General features: G+C 37.4%; 1 protein-coding gene across 1 annotated transcript in view; it reads right to left on the bottom strand.

The window, feature by feature from the left end:
• Positions 1-27,585, bottom strand: part of LOC121413491 (gamma-aminobutyric acid type B receptor subunit 2-like) — a 78,871-nt gene that overhangs the window by 29,448 nt on the left and 21,838 nt on the right. Inside the window, exons 7-9 of the mRNA XM_041606316.1 lie at positions 10,289-10,522; positions 6,640-6,703; positions 3,865-3,945 (exon numbers count right to left, since the gene is read on the bottom strand). Of these exons, the coding sequence (XP_041462250.1) occupies positions 3,865-3,945; positions 6,640-6,703; positions 10,289-10,522 (379 nt within the window). The remainder of the gene's footprint in view (positions 1-3,864; positions 3,946-6,639; positions 6,704-10,288; positions 10,523-27,585) is intronic.

Genomic DNA, 27,585 nt, shown 5'->3' with positions numbered 1-27,585 from the left:
TATCAATCATTGGCAAAGCTTTGATAATTTCAATGATATTCCATTTAAACTTGGGAACGACGCCTCTAAAGACTTTACAGATATGTCATTACCATGGTCATCAGATTCATGTTAAACAGGAGTTGAGCGCACAACGACGCACTGGTCCTATTTTTCAATTTTCAATGCGCGGGTCGTGCGTCGGGCTATATGTGACCGGGCCATTCATGTTAACGACGGGGCCTTGGAAACATTTGACAATGACATCGTTTTCACTTCTTAGTCAGGGATTTTTTTTTTAAATCTTAGGTAGATGTGAACCTATCACCACTTTTACCTTAGTATTTCCATAATCAGTTTCTGGGCCCCGTCTTACAAAGAGTTCCGATTGATCCTATTAACAACAACTATTGAAAGCCGGCAACGTCATCATCTAAAATGCATGTTCGTTTAAAATATTTTCTAGATGTATTTCATACATAGATTTCCATATACTCGAGGTTGATCGGATCAATCGCAACTCTATGGAAATCCATCAGCGTCATAATTTTTCCTTCAAGAAATTTTTCAAGGTCAGGAGGAGATAATATGAAATATGAAAGACAAAGGGGAAATCTTAAAATTTGTGCACAAAACGAATGGAGAGTTGTCCACAAATCAGCCATTTTGAAGCACGTTTGCCAATTTGAGGATCCCTATATACAGAAAGTACAACAAGACTTTTTAAACGTCCATAACTTGCTTATTTCATAACCGATCTTGATGAAATTTGTTCCTTTCATTTTACTCTTTTCAATAAGATTGCTTCTCTTTTGGTGTTTTGGTTTCCTTTAAGTTCGAAACTTACACAAAAATTAACCGTTTTATATCGAAAATTTATTTAAACATATGCACTTTGACTATTAATAAATTTTAGAGTGCCAATGTCCCAATATGGGCAATAACGTCGTTAAGAGGCCGGATAGGGGGAAATTCCTACCGGAAATGATGTAAATGTTATACAGTGTTTTGAATTTTTAATGTGCTGCTATTGGACAAAATAGTGCATATATTCCAGAAATTGTGCCATTTCTACATGATTGATAGTGGCGCGCTATCGGCCACATGGGGGTCGTGTCGCGTCATATCCCTTCTGTATGTATGAAAACTGAATGGTATATAGCTCATTCATTATTCGATATATCAAACGTTGCATGCGTATATATATAAAATAAAAAATCTGTCATGAATTTTTTTTATTATTTACTCCCGCTTCCTGATGTCTTTCCAGTCTCAAATTTTATTTACGGGTTACACATTTTTCTTTTCTTCTTCTTTTTTTTAGTACAGACGCAAATCCAAACCCAGTTATTTGGGTGAGAAGCACGGGAGGGGGGGGGGGGGGTGGACGGGTTCAAAATGTCCCGGTTCAGCATTCATTATTCCCGCTTCATTGATAACTTTTTTCTTCAAATTTTCTTTTCCTCTTTTCCATTATCCTATCCGACCCTTCCCTGTTTTATCGTTTGGCCTTATCGGCACTGTCTAAACCCCTCTGCAAAACATATACATGAAAATGATCATTTATCCATGCAGGTAAACAGAGAACTTATAATTACAGACTCGGTCTTACTTTGAGGATATCCGTGACAGTTGTGTTCTCTCTTACCCAGTATTCTATAGCAAGTCGCATCTTTCATGATTTATGTAGAAAACCACGCGAGGGCTAAGAGTTGAATGTCCTAGCCTTTACACCGTATAATACGTGTATCCTATAGTGATTAAAATAGTGTACAGCTGCTACATTAATACTGCCATGGGTATCTCGTTATAAGATCAATGTGCCCCGGATGTGCAAGGTATTGTGGGACTCCAGGAGGAAAAACACTTAGGCCCAGGGATGGCACCAATGGGGAGCATGATTTTTTTTTTGGTAGTGAAGAAAAAAAATAGGAAAGAGAGAGAGAGAGAGAGAAAAGAGGAAAGAAAGAAGGAAGGAGTATAAAAACGAGAGTTCTTGACCGTGTAACTATTCAATCGAAAATTATGACGTCATCTTAATGTCATTATCGCTAGGACTTTTTTCGATTCATTGTTCTGATGGAATATTATTTTGTTACTCAATTTGGTTTGGTAGATAATTTATATTTATATTTTGTTTGGTAGATGATTTATATAATTTTGTTTGGTAGAATAATTTTAATGATATAACTTACATATTATGTTGTTCGTAAGAGAGGAAATCTGTTGTCTTGACATGTATTTGCAATGACGGGGCAGTAGATTAGTAATGTATGGAACGCCAACGGTGTCGATATCCTTAAGGGGTAATTATTAGCCCCTTTAAACCCTTGTACATACAGAATTGATTCAAATTAATGAATATTTGCCTAAAAGTCGATCTAAAATGCTTCAACGCAAAAGATCAAGTTACGATCAATCTCAAAGTTGAGATCGGAACCGATCGCAACGATAAAACGATGACAACTAGTCCTATCGGTTAAAGGTACTTGAACACATATTTAGATCAGGCTGAATACAAATAATGGACATGGGTGCCATAATATTTAAGCAAAAACAAAAGCAAGATGCCTGATTTTGAAAGGAAATAGATGGAACTGTTCTATCAAGTAACATTTTTTAAAAAGAATAATCTAAATGATAATACATAGAGATCATTTTCTAAAGGGCAAATACTAGGAAGAGTCTATAACAAGCACAATTTTGACCATTTTCAATACAAAAATTAAAAAATATGTAATATTTCAACACATTTTTTCCCTTTCTTTCTTTTTTTCCTTTTATTTTCTTGATCAGGGAAATTTTCGAGGAGATCTATGGCCCCAAGGCCCCCCTCCCAGATCTGTTTTCTTTGATTTTTTGAAAAAGATTTTTGGATATTTCTCCTTTATTCAAATCAACTTTTTCTGGGGGTGGACTTGTCCTTTGTGAATGTTTATCGAAGACGAAGCTGAAACAAGCAATCAATAATAATTGTTTTTAATGCAATAGTGAACATCGAAGATGAGAATAAATTGACGAATCATTCTCCTGTTTAGGTTAAAGGAAACCAAAACCCAAGAAGAGAAGCAATCTCATTGGAAAGAGTAAAATGAGAGGAACAATTTGAAACAAGTTTCATAAAAACTGGTTACAGAATAAGCGATTTATGGAAGTTTGAAAAGTCTTGTTGTACTTTCTATCGGGATCCTCAAATTGGCAAACATGCTTCAAAATGGCTGATTTTGTGGACAACCCTCCATTTGTTTTGTACACATATTTTCAGATTTCCCCTTTTGTTTTCCGTATTTTCGCATCATCTTCTCCTGACCTTGACATACGTCGTGTGAATTATATTTTCCCATGACATATGTTATGCTCAGAATGAGGCAATATGCAATTTTAAAGATAATAGGGAAAATCTGAAAAATTGTGTACAAAACAAATGGAGAGTTGTCCACAAAATCAGCCATTTTTGAAGCATGTTTGTCAATTTGAGGATCCCCATAGATAGAACAACAAGACTTTTTAAACGTCAATAACCTGCTTATTTTACAACCGATGTTGATGAAACTTGTTTTAAGTTGTTCCTCTATTTTACTCTTTCCAATAAGATTGCTTCTCATCTTGGGTTTTGGTTTCCTTTAATATTCAGCTTTAAACCCCATATTACCTTCAGCTCGAAATCTTTATTACCAGCCAGTGCACATCAAACTACCTAACCAATTTCTATTTCCTTCGGCCTACTCTCAACTGAATAACAATTCGATATGGCAAATAAATCAGCTGACATAGTTAATTACGGAGATATATGGAATACCCAATATGAGCTCCCTAATCGATACCAGGAGCGCATTGCAATTATGAAATATTAATGTGTTGCAATAAAATGCTTCGTGAACTTACCCCAAATACTTTCCATGGGCATGTACCATTCGATACGATCATCACTTTTGTAGTATCGGCCAATATCGCGCACTGTTCCGTCTGGAGAAAAGAGGATAAAAACATTATAGAATTTGTAAACTGCAAGAACTGTTATTTCCATATGCTTATTTGAACATGCTCAAATTGTGATATCTAAATAGTACTTGAAATTCTGATATTGTCACCGCATTGTGGTGTTATTTATCTATTCACTTTCTACTGCTGTCATGTTTTTTTATGAAAAAAGGGAACGAAAATGGAAATAAACAAAATTGCTAAAATAACAAAAGTGAAGACTCAAGCCATATAATCGACCCATCTCCCTAAAAAAAACAACCTCCCCAATATTCATTAAGTAACGTTCAACATTCAATAGAAACACACAATAAATTGTGTTACTTTATCCATAGAGCTCTCTGTTAGCTCCATACTTTATCCAACAAAAATGCACGTTCCTCTTTAATACTGATATTGCATTCATATTTATATTACCACTTGGGTAAAATATCTCTACTTCTAACATGACGTCTACGACAGGTGTCGTCTTTAATATTTCAACGGAGAAAAAAATGAACTAATGATGAACGCATGATGCAAGCATACAATAATATCATAAATAATAACCAATGGGCACCGGCGACCGACCCCGGTGAACGTGATGTGGACTTGTGGGTCCCGTATAACAAAGAGGTATAATTGATCTATAATTAATCTCAACTGTATGGAAATCCATCCATAACATATTTTATTTACATGAAACTTGCACGATCTCTATAGTAAACAAAGACAATTACACTGAATCTTCAAGAGAACGATGAATGTATGAATATACATTATCAAGAAAATGTTTTGAACAATATGCATCTTTTTCCGATGTTGAAGTTGTTGGCCGTCCATAGTTGCGGTTGATCGGATTAATCGCAACTCTTTGTTATAAAGGAAGGGTCCTGCCTGCTGGCAGGAGGTGAAAGAAAAGTTCTCTCAGAGTATAAGGTTGCTCCCTCGCCATCACACCATCCATCAATAATAAACGTGTCTTTCTGACCCCAAGTATACCGTCCTTCCCGAGAAATAACCATCCAAAAACTAATATATGCGAATCCGGTGTGACATTTTCCCGAAAAAATCCGTTAGAATTATTGCTTATGCGTCATAATCCACGGATGAGATTTCTTGTTAATTTAATAAGAAGTTTTTTTTTCTGTTGACTGACATTCCTTCAAGGGAGCAGTTTATCTCATAATTTTCGTCAGATTATTCAAACTCTGGGGGGAAAGCAACCCTACACGCGGGTACGATGGAAAACCAATGACTTTTTTCTGAAGAAAAACAAGTCGTTAGAAGAATATTTAACTTAACCTTTGTGTCAGGAGAGATTCGACCAATCCATGCAGGAACTTATAGGACCCACACTTTCACACACACATTGGGACAGTTCATGGGTGTCTGGAAAACGAAGACCGAAGACCGGGGACACGTATCACACTCGTGTGAAAGCGTTTGTAGTTCACGCACGAAGCGTGTACAAAGCAGTGCAAAGTGTGTACAAAACACGTGCGCGGGTTAGAATGGACTTTGGACCTTGCCCCCTACACATGTTCTCCCATTGACATAACGCATGTCCCCGGTCTTCGATCTTCGTTTTCCAGACCTGTTGTTGGGTGTCTGGAAAACGAAGACAGAAGACCGGGGCCATGCCATCGCATCCGTCTAGCTAATATAAACCATTATTATATTCAGATCAAATTCAGGAATATTCTGATATTGGATATGTAATGAATTATGATTGGTTAATGATTAATTGTATGGATATCGTAATGTGAATGATAATTGATTGAGCAATATATCGCGCTCAGCTCAGCTGGCATTAAAATTTTATACCATTGACATAACGCATGTCCCCGGTCTTCGATCTTCGTTTTCCAGACCTGTTGTTGGGTGTCTGGAAAACGAAGACAGAAGACCGGGGCCATCGCATCCGTCTAGCTAAAATAAACCATTATTATATTCAGATCAAATTCAGGAATATTCTGATATTGGATATGTAATGAATTATGATTGGTTAATGATTAATTGTATGGATATCGTAATGTGAATGATAATTGATTGAGCAATATATCGCGCTCAGCTCAGCTGGCATTAAAATTTTATACCATTGACATAACGCATATCCCCGGTCTTCGATCTTCGTTTTCCAGACCTGTTGTTGGGTGTCTGGAAAACGAAGATCGAAGACCGGGGACATGCGTTATGTCAATGGTATAAAATTTTAATGCCAGCTGAGCTGAGCGCGATATATTGCTCAATCAATTATCATTCACATTACGATATCCATACAATTAATCATTAACCAATCATAATTCATTATATATCCAATATCAGAATATTCCTGAATTTGATCTGAATATAATAATGGTTTATTTTAGCTAGACGGATGCGATGGCCCCGGTCTTCTGTCTTCGTTTTCCAGACACCCAACAACAGGTCTGGAAAACGAAGATCGAAGACCGGGGACATGCGTTATGTCAATGGGAGAACATGTGTAGGGGGTAAGGTCCAAAGTCCATTCTAACCCGCGCACGTGTTTTGTACACACTTTGCACTGCTTTGTACACACTTCGTGCGTGAACTACAAACGCTTTCACACGAGTGTGATATGTGTCCCCGGTCTTCGGTCTTCTTTTTCCAGACACCCGACAGTTCATCCCGCTACCTGAAATCGAGAAACTGAAATTCACATTTCGTTGCACTTACTTATGTTCCTGTTGATTCGTAGGACGCCTATTCTGTCCCCATTCTCGCTGAAGACGACCGGTCCCTGCAGGGTAAAAGTAAAATACTCCGATTAATATCCACTCTGGAATAGTTTGCCCATTACAATTTTGAAAACATATGCCTTTTTAGAACCGACACACAAGTTAGCACTTTTACAGGAGCACCTTTGCATATATCCTTTGAGAGCAGGAAGGTGCAAAGCTACACTGCAAAAAGTCTGGTGTTGATTTAAAACCAGCCCCGAATATACTATTATGTCCACTCCAGAGAAGTGTTATATACAGGACCAATTTTGTTTTGGTATAACACCAGATAGGTGTTTATACAACATCAGTTAGTATTAAAACAGCATCGGTTTGATTCCAAACTGGTGTTGTTTCAATACTTCCCTGGTGCACAGTAAAAATGATACAACGCTGTTTACTATATAACCTTACAATAATTGCTTAAACAGTTTAAACAAGTGTTTAAATCTTAAGCAACAAAGTTTAATTTTCAATATCCAATCTTTAATAAATTAAACATGATTGTTTAAACGGCTAAACAAATACTGTAAGGTTCATATAGTAAACAGCGTTGTATAAAATCTTAAACAGCGTTTTTTACTGTGTGTGGACATATATAGATTCCGGGCTAATGTTAAATCAACACCGGAGTTTTTGCAGTGTACACATAAAATGGTTCTGTGACACAAACGAAAGCGAGTAAAAGCGGAAGATGATGCAAACTCATTGCCATATGTAATCGGAAATAGTTTATAAAACACGGTAGGTTCAACTTTGCGCCTTTACCACTGAAAGTCTACAATACTGGTATAAACTTTCGCAGTGAAAATTTCGAAAAAGTAAGTTACATCAACAGAATTGTCTCCAAACCGAAAAACGATATGGAATTAGAAATAACATACTCGCTTTTGCCGGTCTAGGCGTTGTCTTGTTAAGAATTGCGATGGATCCGATAAAACTAAACTCTATGGAAATCCATCATTTTATTCCACAGGAAATTTTCACAACATCCTTTGTAAACAAAGAGAAGCTCACTAGATTTTTTGAAACGATGAATGTACGAACATCATAAATTTAGGAAATATTCTGAACAATGATGTATTTTGGATGTTGACATTGCTGGCTTTCCATAGTTGTCATGGTTGTAGATCGGATCTATCGTTAACTCTTTGTAACAGACGTGGCTCTGGGGCCCGTTGCAGAAAGAGTTGCAATCAATCGCAACTCTAAAAATCATGCGCAAGTCCCAAATGCGCGTTGTTGATTGGTCGAAAATCAAATTGCGCATGATTTTTAGAGTTGCGATTGATTGCAACTCTTTCTGCAACGGGCCCCTGGAGTCGATGTCGCCGGTGCGACTGTGTAGCATACTGGTGATCCCGATGAAAATAATGTTGAAATAATTCTTATTCTAATAGCCTCGTTTATTATGCATTCAAGACGGAGCATAAATGACTTTTTTTCCCAAGTATTTTTCATTTTTGAAGCTGTGATCAGAGTAACAAATGATTATTGCCGAAATAAGAGTGTCTAAATATATAAAAAAAATAATACATAAATATCATTTGCTGATTTAAACGATACACAAAAACGGAAAGCATTTAAGCGGCGATTGAGGTAGGAGGGTTGGTTTGTACGTGTCCGTTTTCTGACCGTTTTGATAGATTCGTAATTGCTCATTTGTTAAAAACAAAAAATACTAATGTCATCATGGTCATCATGGTCATGGAAATAAACTATCATAGTTCTTTCTTGTTGGAGTGAAAATTGCATTTGGAGGGGATATGCATGTACATTGAACAAAAAAAAATTGGGGGGGGGGGGTTGAGAGAAAGGAGAAGAGGGAGGGAGGGGAGGAAGAGGAAGAAAAGGATACAGATATCCTCTCCGTGATGGAGATAAGAGGCTTTCGGCGAGAGATGCTGTATCACATTTACATCTTGGGAAATCAAAGGTCCAATGACCGGAGGAAAGGGTAACCCAATGCATATGAAAAATTGTTCTCATACTACAGATATAGCATCGCAAGGAGTCATTTATGGAGACTTCTCGAATGCTTGTTCATTATGTTTATGGGAAAAAGTATACGGTATCGCGTAGCATATATATCCATGATATCTGTAATGTTTTCCATAAGCTTAGCTGCTGCAAAAACTTTTGACTCCGATGACAGGAAAAATCTAGTTGTATTTAGTAAGCACAGAGTAAGTAGGTAGTAGTTGTTACTAACACAGTGGTGGCGCCGGGGTATTCCATTATGGGAAGGGGGTGGGTGGATAAGACGGCCCAAAAGGGAGACGTCATCTAGTCATTAGAAAAATATCTCATAGGGTAACACTGTGCACACGTCTCTTTTTTTTCTTCTCTTTCTTTTTCTTCCTTCAATTTTCTCCCCCTCTTTATTACCTGTGCAAAATACGTAGAAACGTCGAAAATACGAACAATCCCTGGCATTTTGGTAAAGCTCTATTACAGATGACAAATGTGAACGTAAACTTGAAATTCTTGATTTTATTGTTATGTCTCCCCATGCTCACGGCACTAAAGTAATCAATAAATGTTGCTGAATTGATGCGCTTTGTGTTTAAAAGCACATTCGTTTCGAACATAAGTATAAACGAGGTCCATGCAATCGACACAGTAGTTTCGAATATTCTACATAATTTCGTTGTGCCATGGGAAATCCTAGCTCATCAGTCATTGTATGATTCGGTGAAATGTTTGATTTGCGACATTGCCCCTGTTGGAAAACAAAGTTTATTGCATTCGTTTATCGTCTTCAGGGAGATGAATAACATTTTCGCCTCATTACTGGAATGTTTAGATAGGCATGAGGGACGACTTTGGTTTTTTTCCCCGTCATGATGTGCCAGTGAAAAGAAGAAAACATATACTTCTTTTAATAGAAAGATGGACTAAATCTTCTCTTAAACATGTTAAGAAAATTTTGGTAATCTCATTTTGGGAAAAATGCCAATACTTTTAATCCCCTTTTTGTTCATTTATTTCATTTAATTCATTTAATCAAAGTGGCCACATCTGCGATACAAACTTGGTATTAAAGGCCCTTACTTTGGGTTTGTGAAACGATTCTACCATAGAAATTCTTTGAAAATGGCATGATGGCGATACACAAAGTTTACAGATGACCTAAACTCGCTTTTATTTCTGTATAGTACTAGTTATGTGCGATAAGCTAATCTTTTCCCTTACCTAGAACTAGTGGAAGTCTTTTGAGGCAAGAGCCTCCGTTCGCTACCTCTACCCCCGAATCAAATCAAAACCTTTGTATTTTGCAAATTATCCACCCCCTCGAAAAAAGAGAAAATAATTAAAAGTGTGACCAGATCCTTACGGTCCAATATAAAAATAGGTATATTAGCGTCCTCTATATTCAGCTAATTCGTTCGGAACCCCCCCCCCCCCCCCCACTATCCTCGCGCGGTCATGCTGCCACGAACAAATCGACCTATAAGTAACTGTTGGTTCAAATGAACCGAACCGACTCAATTGTTGGTTTAAACAAACGTGCATGCAAAGTGAATTGGGATTTATTTTCACCAACTTTTTGTCGATTTGGGTTGGTTAAAAAAAGTGTGCATGCTTCGATAGGTTTTACTCACCGAAAGTCCCAAAAATTGCATTTCCCAAAGTTTGTTAGAAAACACTTTTGACATGTTACGGCCGATTTCCCCATAGCTGAATTGTCCGAGGGAGTACGGCATGTCTTCAAGGGACGCGTTCATTGCGAGGGCCGAGGCCCAGACGGCATCGTAGGCAAAAGGTCCAGGTTTGGTCTCCCGCGTGAAGTCCACGCCTGTCTGACGTAACATAACCTCACTGTATTCAGATGCTGTCTGCAAACATCAAACAAAAATAAAAAATAAGATTAGATTGAGCGAGAGAGCGGGGCGGCCGCGCGAGAAATTTTTGCATTTTTTTTTAGACTGAAAACCTCTGCCAATCTAAGCACTTTCACTGCATTCAAAGATGAATCCACGCATTAACAGAAGTATGAATACACTAGCGTACCTACGGGGGGGGGGGGCAGACTGCCCCCTGACGAGTCACGAGCCACCAGTGGCCACCTCCTTTGAAGTTGAAGACCTTTTTTTTGTTGATAATCAATTATTTTTCTGGTTCGAAATATCCTTTATCTTTATATCCTGTTGAGGGTTTTTTTTTTACTTTTCAAATTTTTTGGCGGACGATTTTGCCCCCCCCCCGTGGAAAATCCTAGTTACGCTACTGTATGAATATCTTAAAGATTACAAATATATCGTTTCTGCATTGACAAGTGGGCGGGGCGAAGATTGTTCATACCCCTCCCCCTCCTCCGTAAAGAGTGTGAGGGATATCCCCCATCCACCTGGGATATGCTCTCGTGGTGCATAATGATATTCATGATCTCTGATGAGCTTATCAGATGAATTATTCATTATACATGACACTACAGATAGAATTATGAATTTGGATTTAATTAAATCACAGTATTATTCTCATCATTATTTATACTACATTATCCTAATTAATATAAAACGTGAGGGTGTTATATTCATTATAGACCCCACCCCCCCCCCACCCCCAATTCTTCCAACCTTCCCCTTTTAGTACATGCATTGATCTATACGATGTACACCCGATCGATCAAAACACAAAACAGTCTTCCAAAATAGAGAAATATCTATGGCGCGCCAAATAGGGCACATTTCGCGCGCTATTTGCTGAGCAAACAACCTTCCCTTGCATCCAGAAATCGGATGCGTGCTAAACACAACAATCTAATAAACATCTTCCTAAAAGGCTGATATATGGTTGAAGTGGCGTTGAAATTATGATGATTACTCAATACCCCCGGAGTATATTTTGAAACCGCCAAAGCAAAGCACTTTGGGTAAAGCCTCCCGAGGGCCCACCGCAGGGTTAACGAAATATCAGAGCATCTTAATTTTCTCGGTTCCTAATATCGTCGGAATATTTATTCGCAGGTTACGTATTAATGGAGGAGAAAAGGATGAAGCTGTTGTGAAAATGGACTGTGATGTTGTAAGTGGGAAACTTTTTTTATCGAACAAACGGAAACAACAATAAACTACTTTGGCATATAGTGCACAGTGGGAGATCAGACATCAATACAAGCATAGATATGGAAGAAAAGGAGAAGAGAGGGAGAGGGAGGGGGGGGGATGAGAAAGTCAACACCAACCCCACTCCTCAAGAATCATAATCACAATGATTGTATATACTACTGAAAATTAAATCTAATACATATTTTGACAAACTTATTACAAATTATGCGTTTGGCGATGTGGGGAGAGAGTGTGAAGAATGGGTTAGAAGTAAGACATGAAGAGGGGAAGATTGAAGAGGGAGGGGGGGAGACATAGGCGGCGGAAGCGGGGGGGGGGGGACGTTTCCCCCCTAAATTTGGGGAGGGGGGACGGTCCCCCCCTAAATTTGTTGTTGATGACTTTTTATTTTAATTTTATTTTTTTGCTTGTCAGTTTATTTGCCTACGTCCTCCCTAAATTTTTTGGTTGAGAACCTTTTTTTTTTTTGCTTGTCAAAATTTTTTTGGTTGTCCCCTCCTAAAATTGTTGGCTTCCGCCGCCAATGGGGGGAGACAGAAAGAGGGAGAAAGAAATTTAGACAGGGAGATGAGAGGCAGATATGGAAACAGAAAGAAGAAAGGCAGACATAAATAACAGATAAATGGGAGACCGAGAGAGAAAAAGGAGGAGGGAGAATCGTACGCAAACTACAGCTCGACATACTAATAAGCCAGTTTGTAGTTCCACTCTGCGCATGATCAGTGGAAGGTCATTGGTACTAAAGTGACATGGTGGTTTGAAATTCAATGAGATAAGCACCAACTTTGATGTCTTGATTTTTCATACATTCTTTTGAATTGTGTTTTCATTTACATCCTAAAAAAAAACAATGCGTCGACGAATGACTGGTATTTCACAGTTTGCCAAATATACATTGTACAGCCTGCTATACAATATGCATTCAAAGTAGAAATGCAAAAAAATACCTTCATGGAGTGTTCATTGGTGTGCTATTCTAGTCACCTCGTCTATTCAATTTCTTCATCCTGCTATGTAAGGCATGCAACGTAATATCCCGCTTTGAAATATGATTATCACAATGAAAGAAATGAAAGGTCATTTGACCAAAATTGTCCAAGAAATAACTACGAACTGGTCTAATGCAGAGGAGGTGCGTATCCCAAGTCACGTGAACGAACACACCTTTTTGGAGAAAAACAATCGTTCTAAAACGTGCTAAATGCGCTTTCTTATCAGATCGATCTAAGTTTGAAAGAACTTCCCTTTATAAGTAGAAACAATGAACATGACGTAAACCGATACTTCCATTCTATATAGTTTATTGAAAATAACCCTGCCATTGCCATCATTCTAAAAGTAGGTCCATGCTTTAATAGAGTGACGGCATTTTATTTTACGAATCGATAGTTGATTTTTCCAGATTGTGTTTTCCTCCCCGGGCCAAATATGGCACTATTAGATGGTTTACTCCAGCAAACATTATAAATTAAACGGGAAAGGATAATTTTACCGTTTAAGATCGAGGGGCCATTCCAAAATTGATTTCTTTAACTTGGGACGCCAAATTCAACTATATCGTGGATATTAAAATAGAGGCAATGAGGAGGAATATCTACTAAAGAAAAATGATACCATATTGTATGTCATCCGATCGCATCACCAGACATTATACTCATTTCCATACGCAATGATTACGGCAGGGCTATTAATCAGCAAGGCTATGAATTTTTCATATACTTGTCACCAAGGTAATATGATGAGATCAGTTAAGCTCTGGGTATGGGGGTCCAGGGTGGGTTAAAAATTCTTTGGTAAACAGGGAAAGAAAATTCTTATAATCGTGATGACGGAGACGTAGGAAAATGAAAAGAGAAAGGGGGCGATGAAGAAAAGAGAGAGAGGAAGAAACAAAGCGAGAGTGGGAGAGATGGAGGAAGGGAGGAAGACAGAGGGGTAGAAAAAGATCAAGCATTCAAAATGTGGTTACGACTCTCCTCTTTCAATCTGAGAGACGTGGGTTCGAATCCCAGACATGGCGTGTCTTCCTTCAGCAAGAGATTTACCCTCATTGTGCTGCACTCGACCCAGGTGAGGTGGATGGGTTCGCGGCAGGACGTGTTCCTTGGACGCTTTAGCGCTTATATTGCGGCTCAGCTGCAACAGGGGAAATGAAATGATACCAAATATCAAGCGAAGTAGAGTATATGCTTATAAGATAACGGTGCTACGTAAATGGACCATTATCATTATATAGGGTTATAAATGCTCCTAAAACCTCCGTGCTATGAAGAAAGAAAGAAAGAAGAAAAGAAAAAAAGGATGAAAGAAAGAAAGAAAGAAAAAAAAAGTAACGAAGGGAGAAAGGAAGATTACAGAATGAGTTTGGTATAAGGACGGTGTATCAATGATTTTTAAGAAATTACGTAGCAAAGGTATTTATCATCATGATCATTAGCATAAACATTCAATTTGTATATAGATCTGGCGCATAAAAATCGAATAGGCCCGATATTCAACGAAATTTAATTCAAAAGAAACTATTTTGGAAAAGCAAAACTTATTGTTACTATTATTATTTTTTCAGGGAGGAGGAGGGGCAGTAGTCCCAGCCCACTGACCCACCAATAAACTTTAAAAGAGTGGAGGCTTAGTAGCGTTAGCCCATTTCGATTTGAATATTCATGCTGCAAATAGAAAAAGGATTGAAATATAAACTGGCCGATGCGATACACTGACAAGACGAAATACGAGATTGGCGGTAAGGGGATAAAATGAAAATGAAAGGATTCTAAGAAATTTGGAGAAGTGGTGGTGATTATCAAAAGCAATCCATCTGCCATGAATAATGGAATTCGATGAAGAAGCTATAACTAACCGAAGGAATATCTGCAGAACTCAATTAAAATCAGAGCATTCAAGGAATTTCTTCCAATCTGGTACCCATTTGTTGCACCTTGATAGAGAATGGCAAATGTAGATAAATGCAATTTGCCCAAAGGACGCGGGTGCTGCAGTGGGACTTGAACCCGGACCAAACTCCACTACCGTTGGAGTGACCACAATGGTATTTTTTCATCGGTATTGGGGAGTTTTAGCGACGTACCGATGATTCACGAACAGAATTAATGTATGGAAAATGGCCATCAACTGGCAAGGAGCAGCTGGAAGGTCTTTGTCGAAAATTGATGGACCGGAACAGCAGTTTCCTCCAGACATGCCAGAGCTTCCTCCATGCAGAGTCCGATGAAAACAAATGCAAATATTGTTCGTTCCGAATCAAGGACGAAACTGCGGTTCTAATTGACCAATTTGCAACAAAGAATCGTTCTGCTTTCCCATGACGGACATTCTCCAAAAACATTTTCTCAGTTCCGCCGAACGAAAACTCTCAATTCATTTTTCCTGAGCGTGAAGAAAAAGAGTAATACTCCTTACCATCTTGGTAAGCTTGGTGCAATTCTCAGACCGTCGAACACCACCATGAATAAAGTTACTAAACCAACTTGGTCTAAGACTCATTTCAAATGAGTCTTAGACCAAGTTGGTTTAGTAACTTTAGTCATGGTGGTGTTCGACGATCTGATCTTATTTTCGTTTAGTCTCATACCAAATGGTCTAATTCCTACTTCGTCTACTTATTATTAATTTTGCACTTTTTGCGAAAGAAAATTTTATTCATAAACAGTTCATATAATGATATAGACTAAGTGATGCAAGATCAAGTGGGCATTAGATAAAATAAGGAAAACCTAACTGGTAATTAGACAGAATGGTACATGCATGATAAGAAAGAGAGAGAAAAAGAGAGAACAATAAAGGAAACAGATGACTGCAAAAGGGGAAGAGGTGAACAAGTGAAGATGGATGAAAGGAAAATGAAAAACAGATTGGAGGTATAAGGACGTGAAAGAAACGTCTATGAAGACTTCCGTGCATACCACCTGATGCTTCAATCAAGCAGTTATTAGCATTGGGAGTGAGCATCTCACATTTGCGAGGGATACAAGCTTCATGAAGAAAAAAAATATATATGTATCAGGGTCATAGCCGGAAAGGTTTGTATCAACATATTCATATTGTGTGATTTGCAAGGAGTACAGGGGCGGTTGCACAAAGACTTAGGTTTGAACGCCAGTCAAAATATCAATAGCAAGTCTCGAATCCTCGCTTTTGATTGGATGAAAATAAATTTAGGTATGATTTTGAGAGAAGCATCTGATTGTAATCCTTCTTCTTGCATAAAGTTCGCAGCGCCATTTTTTTCTTTCTTGGTATCTTCCAGGTTCAATATGTACGGACGACATTAAACTGTCAGGCTGGCATCAACGTGACTTTCCAAACATCATCAGAAATGGATCATCGGGATTTTCTTTCAAGAAATAAAATATGCCAATATAATGACAAACAGAATAAATTTCAAGGTAAGTTATGCAGAGCATTTGAAATGGATTATTCCGAAGGTGATATAAACACGGATTTACATCTCCAAGATTTTACATCTCCGGTGGATACTTTTGCTCACGCGGGGAGTATCCTTATATCCCAGATTTGTGATACATCATTTGACATTTCTTGTTCGCCTCTTTAAAGTCCTTGAAGATTTACATCAAAATCTTTATAATAAAAGAAATGCAATACAAATGAATATTAGAAAACTCATTTGGTAAATTAAGAAGTGAAATCATATTCGTGTCATTGTTCCTGAATGTACGAACTTGGCTCATACAAAAGATAATGAAAGATTATTCTTTCAATTCTACTGGGGTAGCACAAGCTATTTCAAAATTTTCTTACCATGTAAAGAAACGGGTAAAATGAATACTCGCTATTTCCCGATTCAAGTAGCTGATAAAATTATTCTGATAAGTTAAAGATATTTTCGATAAATGAAATCAGCGTCTCCTTAGTCAAAAAGTATCTTTTTTATGCTAATCCTATAGGAACATATACAATCTCGCATTAGGTTTGCGTTGGAATCTGAAAATTATTCATTTTCGCAGTGTGTGCTAATTGTTTGATGCGCATATATGAAATTGTGTCTCGCGAAAAACACCTTTTCTCTCAAATTGTCTGCCCGTTGCATAAAACTTCATGTTAGAACACACAACTCTAAGAAACTCAACCTGAATTGAATCTTTCAGCGGAGCAGGAGGATGTATCTATAAGTTTATTAGTCGTGTCGCTGTGAGATGTTCTAGCGACGTTCTTGAAGACCGCTGCAAGCGTAGATCAATTGTAGAAAATTCTTAAAGCATTTTTTTTATAAACTTTTATTTTCTCTTACTACTCAACTGGTGTGTTTTGTGATATTATCAATTTTGAGGACCGAAATGATCTAGTGAATAAAAATGCGGAGCGCTTCGTCACAGCAAGGAAAGTGCTCTATGTAGGAAAGTGCGCTATGCATCGGTGGGATTGACGGATGTGCGGTTGTTGAATCGCGACTATTGACGAAATCTATAGAAGATATGAATGTATTGTACGCAGCGACAAATTTGGACACTTTGATTTTTTTTGGCCTGGCATATTGAATCCTATCGTAAGGTGTTGCATAACTTAACGATGAAAAAGACTATATTACAACCCCCCCCCCCCCCCTTCTCCACACATCCTAGATCGATAATATCATGGAGTGTTTTGATGCGAATGCGAATCGACCCGACTCAGGCCGCTACCGACGAGAAAATAAACGCCATTAGTCCGGTCGCCAGCTTGTAGCCTATTACAGGAAGGATCCTATTTCGACCGGATTTCCCGCGGCTAAGGTATATTCTGAAGAGTATGACTATAAGACTCCCCCCAAAAAGGGCATCGACATTGCATGCATGCGCGAATGGCAAGAGAAGAATAGAAATGGCGGGAAACGTGCCGCCGGTTGAAAATAGACGGAGTGTATTATCTCGATGATGAGAAGGCGTGATCGATCTCACTGATCAGAATCATGAATGACAATAAATTAATGGTTCATACCTTTCATGTTTGTTTCGAGGTCCTACTTTCAATTACTGACTGCACCTTCCTCATATTGCATTCTGTTGTCATCCGATTTAAGTATTCCTTCTGTCATTTTGACTGCTCATTTCGTTAATAATTATCTTTTAATACTTCCAGTCTCCCTCCGTATTCCTCACATACCCCCTCTCCCTCCCCTCCCCCCCACACACTCTCTCTCTTCCGCCATTTCGATTATAACTGGTGACAATTTCATTTCTATCAAACTTGCATCTTTTAGATTCGGGATGCCTGCCTGTTATTACGATTATAATGAGCTCTAAAGAACTACATTAAAGTATCAACAAGTTAACCCGATGCCAACTGGAACCGGGTTATAATGTGCAAAGACTATGGGAATGACAAAGTTCAGTATTCAACAGATTATGTAAGAATGGAAGCATACGTGTAGCGAAGCGGAGAAAGCACGCATGGGATGAAAGTTAATTAGCTGATATCAACAATTCCCGAATTATTGTAAGTTTGGTCTAGCATTTATTCATTTCAAAAATGCTAAACAGTTTTGTTCCCCTGTTAGGGTCTCAAAATCTATAAATGAAAAGAAAAAATAGTAAAATTCAACATTCATTATTTTACATCTCAAGAAATTACGTTTTATTTTGAATTAGTCACATTATAATACGAATTGACACAATTCAGTTCAGTGACCAGCCGATGGTTAAAGGGCAAGTTTAACCTCACAAAAAGTTTTTTTGTAGAAATAGTAGAAGAAAAGGAAAAATTTGGCGAGGGTTAGAGAAACTATCAAAGAGTAAAAAATTATAAAAAAATATATTTTAAAATGGATTATTTGATTTATGACGTCACATGCGACCAGCTTTCCTACGTATGGTTTGGTATGAAATGTAATTTTCTCAGAAAATTTATTTTTTTGCTATTGTTCCTCGAGTATATCAATCCATAGATCACCTCACACTCGCTCCTTAAAAGAAAATAAATCATAAGTCATCACGAACCATTAAATCCATGCATTTCATTTTACATAGCAATTTAGGCAGCATGCTCGAACATGACGTCACAAAAATTGAATTCCAATACTTAATTCATAAATCGAATGGATTTATCTCTAACCTTCACAATATTTTTTTTTTATTATTCTATCTGCTAACAAACTTTCCATTACGGTAAACTTCCCATTATTAACTTTTTTATGGCAAAATGAAAAAAAAGTATAATATGCAGAGTAAAAAATATTTCTATGAAGTGGTGCACATTTACAGCCATTATAATCCATATATTGTATATTTGACCTTTTATCAACGCGATAGCAAGGTCGTTCAGGCATACTATTGAAACAAAAACCTCCCGTCTCTGTTACCCCCATCGATGCTTAATGGGTTGATAAATATCAGTCTAAATATAAATGAATGATTAAACAAGGACCTAGCCAAGTGGATAATGGCAAAAACATATAGAGTGACTGCAATTGAATTATAACCTTATCGCACTTGCCTTTGCACTTCTCCGAACAGCACACTCCAGTCCATTCTTCCGCTTCCGTGAACAATTATAATTCTACCGCTGTTCGTTCTCTATTTTCGTCTTCATTTTATACTAACAAATATGCATTTTAATGAGTAGAATAAAGTACAGATAGTGGTACAATTATATCAATTATCTTGCGCTTTGTTAGATGTCTAGACGAATTCGGGAGTTTGTGCCTTCAAATTTCACCTAACATCATTTGAAGTTCAAAATTATAAAAATGACTATACCGATTTCGCCACGACACTGATCGGTCAAAAAACTATTTTCGTCTCCTTCCGAAACCAATGTTAAATTCCGCATCGTTTGATAGCTTTGATGAATTATTTAAACATGAGTGATTTTCTTTGGAAATGATGCGAAATTCCCCGAAATGAATTGAAACGTAATAAATTTGTGGTACAACTAAGTATTCCTATTCCTTTTATTATTTCAATTCCTAGTTTTGTCTATGTTGAGCGACAGTCTTTTCATGTAAATTAATAAAATAAGAAGAGGCATGAAAAAAATGACTGTATTTGAGGTCATTTTTTTACCCTCTTGGTGTCAATTCAGACCCTGAATGGATTATCACCCGAAACACAAACAATCCCCACTCATTAAGGTCGTGTGTCAAAAACCTGGGTCAAATGTTGACGTTTATCTAACTTGTCGCTTTGGTACAATATGTTTTTGTATTACAAAATCGGACGTGAAATTTACCTTGAAAGGTCTTACAGTAACACAGAATAGTTTTCGACAAATGAAGACATATTAATGCGATATCTGTTTTAGTTCATCAAACAACTGTCAAAGGGATAAAAAACTGATTAGCTAGCAGGCTATTTTGCATGATGATCCTGCATACAGATTTACAGCTATCAAAGTTTTGTATAGCTCCACCTCACGTCCTACTGAACTACTCAAATCTGACCAGATTCCGCAGCCATGATGCAACATTCAGAACAGTGTGTTCGTTCGGTGACACTTCGTAATTCCGAAGGTTCGTAATTCCGAACACGTAAATTGCCTATACCTCGATGTTCGTTAATCCGAAAACGTAAAGGAGTTCGTTAATCCGAACATTTGTGGCGCTATTCCGAAGGTTTGATAATCCGAAAACGAAATTTGGTTCGTTGTTCCGAAGGTTCGCTAGTCCGAAAACGATATAAGGTTCGTTAATCATTTCTTTTTCGGACTAGCGAACCTTCGGAATCACGAACCTCACTTCGTTTTCGGACTAATGAACCTTCGGAAATACGAACCTTCGGAATAACGAACCTTCGGAATTACGAATACATATGTATGCGGTTTGTTCAATAATAACCAACTTGAGTGATAACACACTAATTCACTAATCAGTGCATTTATCTTGAATTTTGTTATGACACCAAGTAGCTAAACAAGTAGATGTCTTTCAAAACCTTTAGTTTCACTATACAGATAACAGTATAGGATACTAATATTTATCTGAAAATGCAGATTTTAAGGCCGCACTCTAAGCATGCTGAGTTCAAAAGTTTGCTTCTCATTTTGCACAGTAGTGGGCATTTACAAAATAAGAAGATAATACTTATAAAGTAAACGAATACAAATAGAGTTAAAATACGAATATTAAAAGTCATTTCGAAAAAATGTTCCATCATAAAGTGAAGGAAATATGTGGGGGGAAATGGTAGAGTATTCATCGAGGTGAATTGGCCTACAACACGTCTACCCCAACAAAAAGTGGATTTAAATAAAAGAATTAAATCCAAAAAGATAACGCTAAAGATTTCATCAAAATCGAATGTAAAATAAGAAAGTGACGACATTTTAAAGTTTCGCTAAAAAACAATTTTTATGCACATCCTTGGTAAACAAATTAGCAGACTGATGACGTAATCCACTTACACTTTTTATTCTGTATTTTATTATGAAATATAAAAATTCAAAATTTTCTCCTCATTGACATGTGAAACAAAACTTTACACATCCCTGAACAGGTAGACCGTGGAATTGCCATTATTTTAACAGTTTATGATTAAGTCAAGTTGGTCCTTTGTCAAATCTGTAAAAATTGAAATATTGCGTAATTCAAACAATGTAAAACAAAATGAATAGCCAGTGAGTGAGTGACATCATCGACTATCTATTTTTTTTTGGATTTCACTGAGTTGTGCATATAATTGTTTTGTGAAAAATAGGCGAAACTTCACAATGTCATAACTTTCTCGTTTTACATCATATTTTGATGAGATTTTCATCGTTATGCTTGTTTGTTTTATGTCTATTGATTCAACAATTTTCTTGGGTGGACTTGGTCTTTATTGCCTGCCCTTTCATTACTTCCAAGTACCATTACTAAATCATTCACCCAAGCGGTACTTTGGTTTGTTGCAGGGGCGGAAATCTCTCCCAAAAGGTAGGGGAGACAAGGGGCTGGAAAATTTGACCAGCCCCCCCCCAAAAAAAAAAAAAAAAAAAAATATTATCATCCCAAATTTAAGGTCATTTCGACTAAATTAAATTTCACAAGCAAAAAAAAAAGAAAAAGGAAAAAAAAGGTTATCATCCCAAAAGTAAGGTCATCTCGTCCTAAAATACATGTTTTATGTATTTCTTATGTATTTCTTACCATCATAAAAGACCACAAATAGTAGGGAGTATATTTACTATTGCGCCCCCTACTATTTTGAATAGGGTCACACGTCCCCTTGTCCCCCTGGGATTTCCGCCCATAGTTGGTTGGTTGATTGGCTGATTACAAGTTTAAAAAAACATAAGAGATGTTCTTGAAAGACAGCGACTGCGGTTCGAAGTGATTTTCAAAAGGAAATATCTATATCCATCAGAATGACACATGAATGAAATCAGGGAACGTTAATGATGAAAAAGTGACATCTCAGGTGTTTTATTTACCCCTTTTACACGTCTAATTGCAAATTTATCATTATCACATGGGAGGATACTTATGGGGGAAATTAGATACGCTCCGTACATTTCAAAATGCGAAGTGCAAACTGAAGTACTCCAGCCTGTTTGGGATATATTGCATTTGCGCTTCCTGCTTGCGCACGTCTCCAAAGGGGCCTGTTCTATGTACATTGTCACGTGTCACGATCACGTGTCATTCATACGTCACGATATGGAAACAATGTTAGGATGCATCTGTCATTATTGAGCAACCGTTTGTGGATCTCGGAATGTGACGGCCGCATCTGGGTAGCAGATTTGAGACGTAACAAATTCATGCAATCAGCTAATTACAAATTATGTTCACTCGATGATATATTCTCGGATCTCTCACTCAGGCCTTATTGCGTTTCAGTCGTCAATTTAAAGCTAAGTTTCAGTTCTGATTATTGTCCAATTTCGATTAAAAAAATGGTCGGAAGCAAATGTAAAGCTTTTGTCATACATAAGAATACTCGAAATCACTCGAAAATAACATATTGCTGCAATGAGCTTTGTTTTATGCGGTAAAAAGTTACAGCTTTTTATAGGTATGTAAGTAGGCGTTTTTCATTATAAAAATCGGAAAATGCTATTCATAATATATATATATTCGATATCGCAAGCCCCATGCGTGTTGTTTATTTGATAAAGACGAAATGTAAGTACGACCAAGAAGTACGTATACACATAATCACATTGGGACACCTTCAGTTGACCCAAAGCCCTTCTCTCTCTCTTCAGTTTCAAATTAGAAGCAAAATCTGAGACTTTGAAAACAGGCAAAAACGTTCTTACCTCTCTCTTTCTTTTCTTCACATCAGGCCATGGATTCAATATGATAATAATGATGTTTTATTTACCCAGGGTAGCCACTTCTGCTATACCACCGAGCCCTTCATAACATTATGCTATTATTACCTTTCTCCGATCTAATGCTAAGCGCCTGGCAAGAAGACAGAGGGTCCTATTTTCACAAGTCTTTGGTATGACTCGGCCGAGGATCGAACCCACGACGTCCCTTCATGAGGCGGACGCTCTACCACTGAACCACCATGCCCAGACAATTCAAATCCTAAATATATATGTTTAAATCTTAGTCAATCTTAGTCATTGTTTTCTACCCTTCCAACGCTCCCTTGTCATATCCGTCACCTGCATCATTTCCATATTGGTTTCATTAATATAGGCCTTCGTAATACAGAGGCCTGGGAAATATACATCCAAAGAAGAATATTATAAGAGGAACCAGGTTGCCCTACTCATGATTGAAGTGTTTCATAAATTCTGTGATTTATTATACGGCAGTATAATTCTAATCTTGGGCTAAAATCCCTAATTTATATGCACAATTATGGAATAGTTTATCCATCTAACTTTTCCCAGCGCCATACCAAGGTCAGATTACGATTAATCTTATTCTTAAAGATATACGAGGGAAATCAATGAAATATTAAGTTTGCATGTGTTCTAACCTCCCCCCCCCCTGTGCCTTCCCTGTCTGGCTCTCTCTTTCTAACAAACAACGTTTAGCCACGATCCTGCCACAAAGTGAGGAGGTGCCGTGGAGGTGTCGTGGCCGAGTGGTCTAAGGCGCCTGGTTATACATGGAAAGACCGGGGTTCGATCCCCAGCCGCGGAACCTATGCCCGTGAGCAAGGCATTTAATCTGCAACGATCTTTTATCCTCCTTTTAAATAAATGGAAATGCTATATGCATTATTTGTAAAAAGGTATGCACGTGTTTTTAAAAAAATGTGTACGGCAGAAAAGGAATATTTAAAGGACAAGCCTACCCCAACAAAAAGTGATTTGAATAAAAAGAGAAAAATTCAACAAGCATAATGCTAAAAATTTCATCAAAATCAGATAAGAAAGTTACGACATTTTAAAGTTCCGTGTAATTTCACAACACAAAATATATAAACATATTGGTCGGTATGCAAAGGAGGGAACTGATGACATCACTCACGCACTATTTCTTTTGTATCTAATTATATGAAATGTGAAATATTAAAATTTTCTCCTTTTTTCTCTCCCTTGACATGTTGAATTGCCATTGTTCAACATTCTACGGTTCAGTGAAATTAGTCCTCATCGTCATATCTGTAAGAATTGAAATATAGAATTATTTAAACAATAAAAAACAAAATAAATAGTGAGTGAAGGACATTATCGATTCTCTCACTCGCATGTGACTAATTTCTGAATATGACAATTTTGTGAAAAATAAGATAAATTTTTAAATGTCTTAACTTTATTTTAAATCCGATTTTGATGAAATTTTCAGCATTATGCTTGTCTGATTTTTCTCTATTGATTCAAATCAACATTTTTCTGAGATGTACTTGACCTTTGAGGAATTTAATTAAATTTATGATGTTAAGATTAACATAATGATAATCATTTTATTTTATTATATAATTTTATATGGAAAGCTACATGTTTCAGCATTCATTTCATTTTCAACTTCTCATCCTTTTCATCTCTCCCGGGTGGCGTTTCACAGAGACTTGTTATGATAACAGATGCACAGTATCAGCCAATCAAATCAACAGTAGCTTTTAACTGTTATTGCAAATTTGTTGTTAAAAAAACATTTTATGAAATGGCCCCTGGAGTTTGAGTCAAGTTCCTCACCCAATTCCTTGCTAAATCTTTGTACATCTGAGTAGGTGATCTATCGGCAAAATAGTGCGTCATCCTTAATTACGAATGCTTTATCAGTTTATTTTAACCCGCTCTCGGAGTCGTGTGATCTTTTGAAGGAATGGAAATAGGCCAAACTAAGCATTGCTAATTACTTTGCCGCTTTCCAAAATACCAAATCTGGCTTCATTCTTAAATTCTACAAAGAGTATATGCCTACAGTGATACAATCTAGCGAAAATTTAAACGGAAAGAGCTAACAAAAGTAAACCCGGTCCCTGGCAATCAGAGATCCATTTCTTGAGGTTTTATAGTTGAATCGCGGCGCCGAGAGGAACAGCGGCACTGCTGTTTCTCTCAAACATCAACTTTCGAAAATCTCTCGTTTATCCTTTCTCACGTCGTCATGGTAACGGAGCAGGCATCAGATTTGGGTATTGGGACATATTTGTGACATTTTGCATGAAAAAAAGGATAAAATGTTCGAAATTTGCTTTTACAAAACTAGGGCGGATAGTTGAAACTGCTCGTTTGAAAAAAAAACAGGATTACGGATACCGTTATATTTTTCTTCTCTTTTGGTTCGATATTTTAAAAATTATATACCCGCCTGCTACTCACTGGTTTTATAATTAAAGACCCTGTCTTAAACTACTTGTCGTTTGGGTCCACATGCACCAGATATGCATGCTAAAGAGTGTCAACTGTCCTACTCTCCCTGGAATCTGTTTATTTGTACCTTGTATCTAGGGGGGAGAGTGATAAAGCCGGGGCTCTCCAAAACGGTGTCACGCGGAAAGACGTCAATTCCTTGTCGCGCGGAAGAACACGTCTTGATCCCATGGCTCTCGCTGGTGTCTTTCTGTAACGATTACCTTGCCCTTAAGGAGGGATGGTGATAACAGAAGGAACAAGTGCAGATCAAGGGAGGATGGAATGTGAAGAAATCAAGGAAGTACAGACCGCTAGAAGTGGTGGTGGTAAGGACTGCACCTATATCAGGAAAGAGCATTCTTCCTTTGATATTCATTGTGACAAAAAATATATTGATGCAAAGTGAGGATAATATGAGAGAACAGATGAAAAAACGCACTGCAGAGGAAGAGGATGAAACAAGAAAGGAACAAAAATGTGAAGGCATCTTTGCGTTTAGAATAGCACATTTCCACCAATGCACTGATCTGGTGGTGTTGAGTATATTGGAAGCTTTCAGAAAAAAAGGATGAATTAAAAAAAATGAAACAGGGAAGTAAAAAGGGGTAATAAAAGATAAGAGGAAATTACATTCTGTACACACACTGGCGCCGTGCGGGTCTATGATTTTATATTTGGATAATAAATGAATTTTTCTGACAAAAGACTAAGTTGAACAGCCTTAATTCGCGTGTGTGTGCATACGTTTTTGCGTGAGAGGGGAAGATAATTACTTTCTAATGGTCTGCGTAAAAGGACATTTTCTTACTCTTTACCCATCATCCGGGGACGTCCCCGGTTAAGATGATCATGCCTTATCTCACTTCATGGCGTTTCCACATACAGTAAAATCATTTTCTTTCCTTTTTTGTTGAAAATTCCATGCGGCAAATTAAATTCATGTGTCATGTGTTTAGGACAGTAGGGTGCGTCCCCGCTTAGCGCACTTCGATGACGTCGAGGAGCCCCGTTTAGAGGACTGAATTCAAATTCTGACTGTATAAGGCCCTAAACAGACGTCCCCATTTTGACGATTAATAAGCGAATCGCCAATTGCCAAATTACAAGAATGGGTGTGTTTGTGTGTGCGAGTGTGTTCACGTGGGTGTTACATGATTTTCGCTTTAAGAATCTTAATTGGGTAATTAGGACAAAATAGGAATATTTCTTAAAAACGTTTAGAATATGATTTTAGTAAAGTACGAGAGTAAGAGTGGGTATTTTTTATTTTGTTTATTTCTTTTTTTAAATAAAACATTATTTAGAAACAATAATCTAATTCAAGATCACGTAAAGAATAATTTCTAATGAAACACTCTGTGAACTCTTAAAAAAGCAGAATTAAATATTGTTCTTCTATTTGGGTTTAAATGCAACGTTAGGGAATGTGCCACTGTAAATGTTCCGTGTTTCCCCTCCTTCATTCGTTCATTTAAATCGTTATCCCACCACCCATAATCCACCATGATTTATCAAGTCTATTCATCACGCCTACGTTTGTATCTTATTCTTTCGTGACATCCAGGCTAGCCCATAAATTTAATTTGATGGCAACCGTTTGCTAAATTCGATAAAATGTTGAGATTTCGGGATCGTTTCGACCGCGGTGCTCAGAAGATGGCGAATAAAGTTTCACGCTCGGACAGTGATCATAAATCTCTTCAAATTTCTTTCTTCTTCTACATCTCCATTCTTCTCAATATGAACAAGGGCCTTTTCACACCTGAATCTTGAATCATCAATGTATTAATGGTTGCAATTCGTCTTTGAATCATCGGACCTTTCACACGCTTACTCGAAAACTGTGATATGAATTTGAATTCCCGAGCGAAGGTAACGTGTCAATCAAAGCACTGCATCGATACAAATGAGTGCATGACAATTGTATTATCTACGGAAGTGTTTGAAAGGACACGTAAGCTCCGCACTCAAAAGATGTTTTGTAGGTCAAGCCTTTCACACGTAAAATTCGTTCCGTAATTTTACTGAAACTTTACTGGAATTCATCTCTAGAGTAGAATTTGAATTCGTGATTGTGATTAGCTTTCGTGATTCTAGTTTGGTTTCACACGTGCTTAAAAATTTCGTTATTCACC

This window comes from Lytechinus variegatus, chromosome 1, assembly GCF_018143015.1.
Source record: "Lytechinus variegatus isolate NC3 chromosome 1, Lvar_3.0, whole genome shotgun sequence".
NCBI classification, from domain to species: Eukaryota; Metazoa; Echinodermata; class Echinoidea; order Temnopleuroida; family Toxopneustidae; genus Lytechinus; species Lytechinus variegatus.
The sequence above is the reverse complement of the archived record's forward strand: the minus strand, read 5'-3'. Positions and strand labels throughout refer to the sequence as shown.